The sequence below is a fragment of the Pavona decussata genome, unplaced genomic scaffold, assembly GCF_977016875.1.
Source record: "Pavona decussata unplaced genomic scaffold, jaPavDecu1.1 SCAFFOLD_26, whole genome shotgun sequence".
NCBI classification, from domain to species: Eukaryota; Metazoa; Cnidaria; class Anthozoa; order Scleractinia; family Agariciidae; genus Pavona; species Pavona decussata.
The window spans coordinates 2,905,590-2,915,732 of NW_028145449.1; the positions used below are offsets into that span (position 1 = coordinate 2,905,590).

General features: G+C 41.8%; 1 protein-coding gene across 1 annotated transcript; it reads left to right on the forward strand.

Annotated features, from left to right (window-relative positions):
- The first annotated feature begins 461 nt into the window (after nt 1-461).
- On the forward strand, nt 462-5,338 carry LOC146485534 (uncharacterized). The gene is made up of 5 exons (XM_085103301.1): nt 462-592; nt 1,103-1,227; nt 1,566-2,612; nt 2,963-3,971; nt 4,419-5,338. Exons 2-5 carry the CDS (start codon nt 1,114-1,116, stop codon nt 5,312-5,314), a joined length of 3,066 nt encoding a protein of 1,021 aa, XP_084959427.1. The 5' UTR covers nt 462-592; nt 1,103-1,113; the 3' UTR covers nt 5,315-5,338.
- Nucleotides 5,339-10,143: the final 4,805 nt, after the last annotated feature.

Sequence of the window (10,143 nt, forward strand, 5' to 3'; positions counted from 1 at the left end):
CTTGCACTCTGCCCGTTGCTCTTGTACCCTTCTCTGTGGGGTGGGGTGATATAGACTACTGTGCAGCAGAGTGGGGGATCAGAGGGAGAGAGGCGTGCATTGCAGTAGAAGAGATGGAACGGGTGTTATCGATTGAGATAAGAGCGGGGTTAAATTGAAGCTTCGCTGATAGGGCGGTAGGATAATTTGTGTTAATGAATTTGATCATTCACATCTTTCAACAATTTTACATATGAAAACACTCTTTCACACCTCCACAGCAAATCGATGGCCACGCCCCAAGTTCTTGTACTCATGAGAGTGTTTTGTTTGGCTACTGTTTATAATTCACAATTTTTCGATTGTTTTTTTTTTTTTTTTTTTTGGTATTTAGGCATTTTCACAGCAGATGAAACGCATGCGTCAATGACAATATGCCCTCGCCATAGAGCGGAATATGGTATACGCTGGAGATGTTCGAAAGCAAGATGCAACGTTCCCGCCGAAACAGCTGCACACAAAAAAACTTCAGCCAAAGGAGACCGAGGATTGGGAAGCAATGAAGCTGCTTTCCTGTTGAGATCTACAGGAAAGCTAGTTCAAGTTGGATCTCGTAAGTTCCGAGTATTCACGTCTGTAGTTGCATTGATGTTTCAAGGTTTCAAGTTGATTGAACTCTCATTTTTCGTTTTTCCCTCGCGGGCTCACCTCCCCGCGGGAGGCGATTTTTACCTCATTACATTGTTATTTTGAGGGTTAAACTGTGCACGTCGATCACCTTTTCTCTAATCATTATCTATCACAAAAATAGATAGTGAGTAGAGTAACCAATCAGATTGCAGCAATCGTGATAGAACACCAGTAGATTTATACTAATATCTGTTAGAAATATGAGAGACTGCTCTTAGTCTAAGTCCCGCGTCGCCGGTCCCAAAAAAGGAGGGAAAGGGGACATTTGCGCTGCTCGCGTGGACGTGCGCGAAGCGAGAATATCCTTTCCCTTCCCTTTCAGAGCATGCATAATGGCCTAAGAATAAGAGTTTATAGAAGGACCTAATTAATTGGGCAGCGGGATTGAAGTTTGAGTGGGAAATTCTGATATATAAATTATTTTGCTTAATAGCGATATGCCGTATGTGTAAGCAATACATAGACGACGCCATTGGCAGCCAAGAGCAGCAGAAACCTGCAGTCGTTGATGTTCCAAATATACAAGTTGTCGAACCATGCGAGGAAACTGTTCCACAAGTAAGTAGAACTAATAGTCAAGAGGGATTATTTTTTATAACGTTGCAGTAAAACGCTCGTAAAGATGACATTGCTACAGCTTAGTACCTTTCCACGCAGTTAAGTCTTGATGAAACAGTTTAATCTATATATTTTGGTTCAGGTGTGACGACTCAATAGTGTTTTAATCCTGCCGACACTTCGTTTAAAACCTAGGCTGTTAAAGTTTATTAACATGACGTCACACCAAATTGACTTAAGACACGACAATGACGATGAATTGAATAAGCAACGTTGGCCATGTTGAATTTGCCGTTTATTATTTCGAATATTAAATGAAGAACTTTATTATTTTATAGAGTGAAAAGCTGCCATCTCCTGAGGAAAGTGATAATGGTCACTCTTTGGATGACTTTTCGGAATCATTTGGCCAGCTTGCAATCTGTGAAGCCGATGAAACGTTCTTATCGCCAGACACTGCAAGCACTGCATCCACTAGCGATGAGTCTGCTCCTGTAACTGAACCTCGTGGGAAATTGAACGAGTTTTTGATTTCCTGTAAACTGGAACCACTCGGCAAACCATGGGTCAACTGGATCGAGGCATCTGAAAAAACTAGGTTACGCCAAACCAAGAAAGCCAGTGAAGTAGTATCAGCCGTGCTGAAGACTGTTTCCCCTGACAGTGCCGGAAGTTTGTGGCAACGCTTAGCGTCTTCTACCGCCATGAATAAGGCACTGGGCGTTGAGGAGCTCCCACATTCCGACCAAGTGTACTTAGAAGCGTTAGCGGAAGCCTACGACAACGCAGCCAGCTGGGACACACGCAGGCAAATTCTTTCTATTATGGCTGGTGTTGGAAGCTTCACTGACATATCGCGGTATATTCCGGGTTTGACGAGGTACCGCTTCACTATGGCCAACCTACATCAGCGGCAGTTTGGAAGGGGAGCCCAGGTACAAAAACAACCCATTACGCGAATTCGAGTGGAACTCGTCCAATTGGACCACTTTCTGGGCTTTATAACCAGTCCCCATCTGGTACAAGATCTACCATTCGGGCTGAAAAATCTGAAGCTATCGTCAGGTGATACGATCGAGGTACCCAATGTGATACGCCTGATGATCCCCCAGAGAGTTGTTCTACAATACACCCAGTACTGTTTGGAGACGGGATTCAAACCTTTCAGTGAGTCGACTATGCTGCGAGTACTCTCTGAATGCAGTGCCTCTGTAAGGAAATCACTGCAGGGGCTCGATTATTTTGCAGCAGAGGGTGGTCGTGCATTTGACGATCTTGCTGCACTGGTACGTCAGATAAGTCAGCTTGGCGCCGGTAAGGAATGGGAGACAAGAGTTACAGAAGCCCTCAAGGCGGACAAGTTTTACCTGAAAGGGGACTACAAGGTACTGACAACGGTACTACTTTTATATTCATGTTATATTCATTAGTAGCCTAACCCCTCTCGAACCTAACTATAGGACAGCTGCCTACTAGTCCCAACCCCCTATCCCCTCCCTGCTGACAAGGTGAGGTAAAAAATAATCACCTCTAATTAAACCAGGTTATTCTCCCCTTCTTTAAGTTTTAGTACAAAAAGACAATTATTTTAATGTGAGGTTAATTTAGGTCACTCTTAAATCTGGCTTAATTCACTGTAAACCCATACTGCAATGTAAGCCCCTGGAATGGAATGTTACGGTACTCATGATACTGCGCTAATGTGAGAATTTGTTTGTCAATTTGTTGTAAACAGGTTCATATCAGTAACACCTCTCAAGTAGCAGATCACTGCGTTGTGTTTGCTCTTAGCGACAGTACCGAAAGAGAGTACCAGCAGACCTGCAACCATCAGCACATGGACAGGTGCGACAAATGCCAGGGCCTCACTGAAACCCTAGCTGACATAGCAAGAATAATTAGCCAAAGCACCTTTGCAAATGAGGACGACAAAGATGAAGCGACGTTCATCTTTGAAACGGCTAAACTGGCTATCCTCTCCTGGAAATGTCACATACTAAGATCCGCTAACCAAGACCAGGCACGATTAGATATTCTCGACAAGCTTGACCAGGAAACTGTGCTGATCGTGAACGATTGGGCGATGAAGTTCTTGCCCCAGAAATACAGGGAATCGCAAGCAGACTGGTTTGGTAAAAGGGGAGTTTCCTGGCACATCTCTGTGGTCTATCGGCGTTTGAACGGTGTACTCCAGTGGCAGGGGTTCATCCATACCATCCAGTCCTGCAACCAAGACAGTTCAGCAGTGGTGGCGATTATGCAGGACGTATTGCACACTCTGAAACTGGAGTACCCAGAGATAAAGAATGCGTATTTCAGGCAGGACAACGCCGGTTGCTACCACTCATCTGCCACTATTCTATCTTGCCCCGTGGTAGCAGCCACCACTGGAGTCCGCATCCAGCGTATTGACTTCTCCGACCCACAAGGGGGAAAAGGTGCTGCTGACAGATTGGCGGCAACCTGTAAAGCCCACGTCAGGATCCACATTAACGAGGGGAATGATGTGACGACAGCGCACGAGCTGAAAGGTGCTCTACTCTCGCATGGAGGAATAGATGGGGTGCGGGTAGTTTCCATGGACACCATTCGGGAGGTACCTGTAGTGGATAATAGCCGAAAGATAACCGCCATCAGCAAGCTAAACAACTTCGAATTTGGCGCTGACAGGACCAGCACCACAGCCTGGCGTGCGTACGGCATTGGGAGTGGTAAAGAGATCACATTGGAGACGTCTTTACGCGGTAAATACGTGCAACTGGGTCATGCAGTGTGTGTTTAGGTGTATTTTATGATCGTCTGGGAACCTCCAGTAGAAAAGTAGAGTAAAGCTGCATTGCACAACAGACTTCTACCAATTCATTCCTTTTATTCATTTTTATTCATAGTATCAAGTTACCTTATTACATGCATTGCAGTTGAGGGGGATATAGGAAACCCTATTGATTTAGGGGAAGGAGTATACTCTCTTAGGCGCGAGGAAATTGGATGCTTCTGTTGAGGGGCGCGCAAGTCCAAACTGTGTCTTTTTTTCCTTTTCCTCTTTCCACAACATTGTGCGCGTGGCGCGCGTATCTACAGTAAAGCCAAATGAGGCCTATATATTTTGACTCGAAAGCTAGCGACACAGAAGCATGTGAAAACCATGTCCAATGGTGCTCTTAGTTTGATCTTCATTGCTCCCATTTCAGATCTAGAACCTGGCTACAGCTGGCTTGCGTCAACGTTCTCACCAGGTGGCTTTAAATCCGTGGGTACAAAGCGCGCGGAGAAGACAAAGAAGGCGGAAGTGTTACCGGAAAACGTCCAGGGAGCCACTGAAGAAGCAACATCTCTTTTCTCTTGCCCTCAAGATGGGTGTGTCAAGGTCTTTCAAAGACTATCTTCTCTAGAGAAACACCTGTCTTTAGAAAAATGCACGCAATCTTTAGAGAAGAGGTCTTTGTTAGACCTTGCTAAATTAGGCTACAAGGCCCAATTAGAAGAGGGTACGGGGCACATCACCATCACTGCTCCAGTTACAGAGGGGGCTCTAGACGACGTGTACATCAAAGAAGGATGGGCTCTAAAATGCGTCAAAAAGCCCTATCGATTTAACAACACTCAGAAAGCCTACCTTGATGCCAAGTTTGCCATCGGCCAAACCACCGGAAAAAAATTGGACGGGGATGTTGTTTCCCGTGAAATGAGACGTGCACTAGGAACCGACGGTGTCCGTCTGTTCAAAGTCTCTGAGTTCCTAACACCGCAGCAGATTACATCATACTTCTCCCGCCTAGCTGCGAAGGTGCGCCAACAGATTCCTGACGACGCTAACATACAGGCCTGTCAAGAGGAAGAGAACTTTGCACGGGCAAGAGAAGTAGTCACCTCCATCACCCTACAGCACCCCATCACGTACGATCAGTACGATATTTGTGCAATGAAAAAGGATGGATCGCTGGAGAGATTGAAGCTTGCAATGCTGCAAAACATCTGTAAGGAACTGGAATTGGAGGTGCCTCAGAAACCCATTCGTCGCAAGGCACTGTACCTTGAACTTCTTCGTAAGGCCGTGGCCAGTTGCAGTTGCGAAACCACTCCGTAACTACACTATCAAGAACCATGTGAACTTTAATTTAGTATTGTTACTTATTTCTTTCAAGCATGGGAAAAAAAATAGTTGCTTTAATATGTTCACCCGGTGGTTTTAGAGGGGGGGGGGGGGGGGGAGTAAAAGTTTTGGAAAAAACACGTATTTTGCGAGGGAAGGGGGGGCTTTTTGGCACAAACAATATAAAATTGTATTGGCTACAATTGTGCGGCATCAGGTTCCTGTGCAAATATCGCGGAAAACGTGCCAAATTGGATTCCCGAGTTTCCCAATTTAAAAGCATTTTCCCTTAGAAAATTATGTTTTCGGCACTCAAGATTTTCGATCCATTTTGTGCTTATCTTACAACCTTCTAACGGCGCAATGATTTTTTTTCCTGCTGGAGTAACGATTTTTTTTTGTCTAGAAACGTAGCACAAAAGTTCAGCATATCAAATACAAACGTTCCAGAGTGCGAGGGTTGGGGTTCGTTTTGAAAACGAGTTAGTTCTTGGGGTGGTAATATTTAGTTTTCTTGGTTTTAGTGGGGATAAGAATTCAAAAGAAGGCATTGTTTTTTTTTTCCTTGCAAAAACCACCGCCGCCCCCGGCGGGTGGGGTACGTAATAAACGAACGGTCCCGTTGCGAGCGGCTTGCGTTACTTTCCAAGGTCATATTGAGGTCACGATAAAATTAAAATGCAATTTGGAATACCTTTGGCGGTCGCAACGTTTGCTGCGAAAACTTCTTCCTTTTCATTACAAAATATATTTAAGACACATTTAGTATATTATTGAAATAACTTTTCGGCAAATCTCGCTCTACATCACAATTTCGATTCGGCCGGCGCGTTGAAAATGAATCCTTCTCCGCCAAAGGTTTTCCGTTCAAAATATAATATTCGCGAGTATTTTACACTCCAATATGTGGCTCACCACGTCGTATCAAAGCTGAAACATACTTCAAGGAATAACTAAACGAGATACATACAATGGTAAGTCGTTCTTCAAAGCTTTAAATGTAATTTTTAGATGTATTTCTAAAATCGACTCCAAATTTGCATACAATTTTAGCTGTTTATATGCCAGGACAGTTTATTTTACTGACACGGGAAATCATTATTTCCAAAGCTGTAACTTTCCAGGATAAAAGGTCAATGACTAAGCTTTCCTTTCATGTAGATTTGATGATCAAACGACATATACCAGAAACCATTTATTGCAGCCGAAGTTGGCCTTCAATTTATCGCGCAATGAAAGTCACAAATAGTGACCGTATAAATATGCCGATTGTAACGGCCACAGACCAAAATATGAGAAAACTATTACATGATTTTAACGAGCAAACATCAATTAATATTTGTGCCATGTTTCGTTTTTATAGGATCTTCTTTACGCGCTCACCGTCTCCCCGAAGTTCGGCGAGAATTCGGGCCTTTTATAGAGCCCAATGTCGCCATTTTACCCGATTTTCAAACTTTTTAAAATTTCTCCCTTTATATAAAGCGTTGGAATTTTTCGATATTTTTTCTTAAGTTGGTTGACCCCAGGGGATGTTTTGGCCAAATAAAAAAAAATCTGATTTTTCGTGAGTGTCTTTCGATTTTCGATTTTCTCAGAATTTGGCTCTTAAGTAGCTCTAACTAAATGGTTCGTTAGCTCCTCTTCATTTAATTAAAAGTTGTAAAAGCGGGAATCATATCGTTTAAATACGGAACAATAATCTCCACTCAGTATAAAAAGCACTAATGGTGCCATAAACATGGATATGTTCCTTTGTTCCATTAATTGGAACAGTAAACAGTCATTTAAGAAAAGCAGGCTTTTAGTTAACCATAGAAGAGGATCTGTGCTGGATTCTCAGCTGTCAGTTAAAATTTAAGCCATTTCTTAGCTACCAGCCATAAATTTTGACCATTTGTTAGCTTTCAAATAAATGAAGACAGGTCTCAGTAAACTTTTACTTCTCATGCGATTTTGTATTTTATCAACGGTGTCTCTCCCGTTCGAGTATCATCCGAAACATTTCGAGACTTAACGAACATTATTTATCGTCTGCGGACAGCCTCGCGACTGCCAGGAACAATTTGGAGGAGCTCCGAGCGTGCTTTCTTAGCAACGTATTCCCCACTGGTATTAACTGACCAATCATATAAGGGCATGTTATTTGCAAATAAAATTCACGCTGGCGCTATATCCTGGCTTAGTTTAGGCATCTTATTTAACAGAGTATCTTAACGATTCTCAGCTCAGTTTAAAAAACCCTGAAATTTATCAACTGACCGTTAGAATCTCAAATTCTCCGTCCTCACGTCAAATTAAAATCGAATGGATATACTTAGTCTACCCAGAGCATGGAATGATGTAGAGTAGGCATAGATTAATCCTTCTAACTACAATGGTCACCAACATGGGAGCCACTCAGTTTCACTTTTATTGTCAGTAGTTCTCACTCTCACTCGGATGGAACTTTGAGTATAGCATGATTTTCAAAAAGTTGTTTCGGTTTTCTTCGGCCCCCCCCCCCCCCCCCCCTCTCCCTCCTAGCTAGCATTAAGGCACATTTAAAAGTGGCCCTTAAAAAGTCGAATAGTACGCAGATTTAATTCTTATCTGTAACTTGAATTGGCATTCGAGGCAACTCAAGAGTGACAAGTTAAACCATCTAGTGGACGTAAGACTGACAGGTGTCTATTTACTTCAAGCGAAGTATTGCCAAGTCATTCGACCTCACGTGAGTAGATAGAGCAAACTGAAACTTCTCACATTGGTCGTTTCAGTATACTAGAGGCGCATTATCGATGTGGAACGATCTTGGGAAAGGAGAATGTGTTGAGAGCAGTGAGGACTGGAATTAAAGGGACCCTCCACTCCGAGAACAAATGGACGGTAAATTGTTGGAAATATTGTCTTAAATCGAAATTTTAGTCTAAAAAGTAGAAACAACGTTCAAGTGTGCTCAAAATTAGATATTATTGTCACCTGTTCTCGCTTTTAAATTTCCCGGACGCCGCAATTTTGGATTTTATGACGTCATACAATTGCTGCTATTGTTAGTAAGCAGAGGTTCTTTGTGTGAACAATAGAGCAACCGTATTACGTCATGAAATCCAAGATGGCCGCGCCTGGGAAATTTAAAAGGAAAATGGATCATAATCAAATCCTTTTTTGTCCGAAATTTGAAACGAGAATGTATTTTCAACAATTTAACGTTAATTGATTTCAAGAGTGGAGGTTTCCTTAAAAAGGGTTGGGAGTATTCGCTTGAGACACCATTGAAATATTTTGCAAATCGTTTAAAACCAAATAAACTCAAGAATCATGTAAAAAGACACTGATCTAGTAGTTTGATAAATTATGAAAAAAAACAAACAAAACAAAAACAAAAACAAACCAAAAACTCGCTTTTAAATTGAAGCATTTCTTATTTATTCGCTAATCAGTCAAAAATGTTATCCAAGTACAACTTGCACCAAATTAACTCTCCTTTTCCTACAATTTGATTTATTGAATTATTTTCTTGGAAATTGTAAGCCGAAAGTGAACAAAGAAAAGTAAGAACTGGAATTGTCCGCATTTCTGTCTTCATTCCCAAAAGTCATGAATATTCCACGCTCTTTTTCCTTTTCCTTTGTTCATCCAGCTGTGTTCCACGGTTTTCCTGATCTTCCTCGCTAACGCGTTCTATTTCGGACCAAGCTTCGCTGCAAGCTTGAAAATCCCCATTCTTGGCGCAGCTTGCAATGCAATCTTCGTTGCAGACGGAGCAGCCCACACACTCGGCCCAGCCCAGGCAACTGCTGTGACACATGCTGTATTGGCTGTGGCAATAATAAGCGCAGTCAAGGGAATGGGCACGAGGCCTATCGATCAAGGAGCTGGTGACTACAAGTACGAGAAGTACTGGGAAGAAGCGCATCTGAAATGTTTTGAATGAAAGATGAAGCTCTTTGATAAATTGAATACGTTAATGTTTAATGTTTAACGTTTAATAATGCTTTGCCATGCTAGTATATGTGCAATAAAAAAAAAAATTAAATTGCAAGTTATAAAAAGCGCATGACCGGAGAATAATTGGGGGAAACTAAATTCCCATACAAAGAATATTCTCCAAAAAAAATGTAAACATTCTAAAAAAAAAAAAAAAGAAAAAATGAAACAAATATTAAATGCGGCTAAAAACTAGCTTAATTAAATTACCTACCAAAATCGATAATAAGAATTGTGAAGTACACTTTACAAATGGCCCAAAGCTAACCTAACGAGTTACTCCTGATTTAAATGACACAAATGATCTAAAAGATGGGATTTAAAACTGCTCAATGAAGATGCATGCATAATGTTTGTTGGATTACTATTCCAGTCTGTTATGTAGCGATTAAAAAATGAAAATTTAAAGTAATTCGTACGTGTCTTCTTTGGTCTTATCTTGAAATTATGGTTCTTACGCGTTTTCGCTAATACATTAAAATCAAAAAACATATGAGGATCTATGTCACAGTGTTAAGCACTACTTTCATTTGTTATTTGTTTAGTTTTTTTGTGTGTGTTTGGAGGGGGGGGGGGGGTGGCTGTTTATTACGCTTCATAAGGCGTTTCGAGAACAAGTGTGACAGTTAGGACTGAGAAATGAAAGACAACGAACGTGGCTTATGATATTTTCAATAGAAATAACTTACAGTAAATCTCGCTTATATGAAAATCAACTGCTTAAGAGCGAACAGGGAAAGGTCTTACTCGTGTCCACACCAATGATCATGTTTTTAAAGGGAAGTGTTCACGGTTCTGCCCATGTCCATGAATCAAAATACTTTTTCGCCTTTGCTCGCTATGACCCAAGCCTG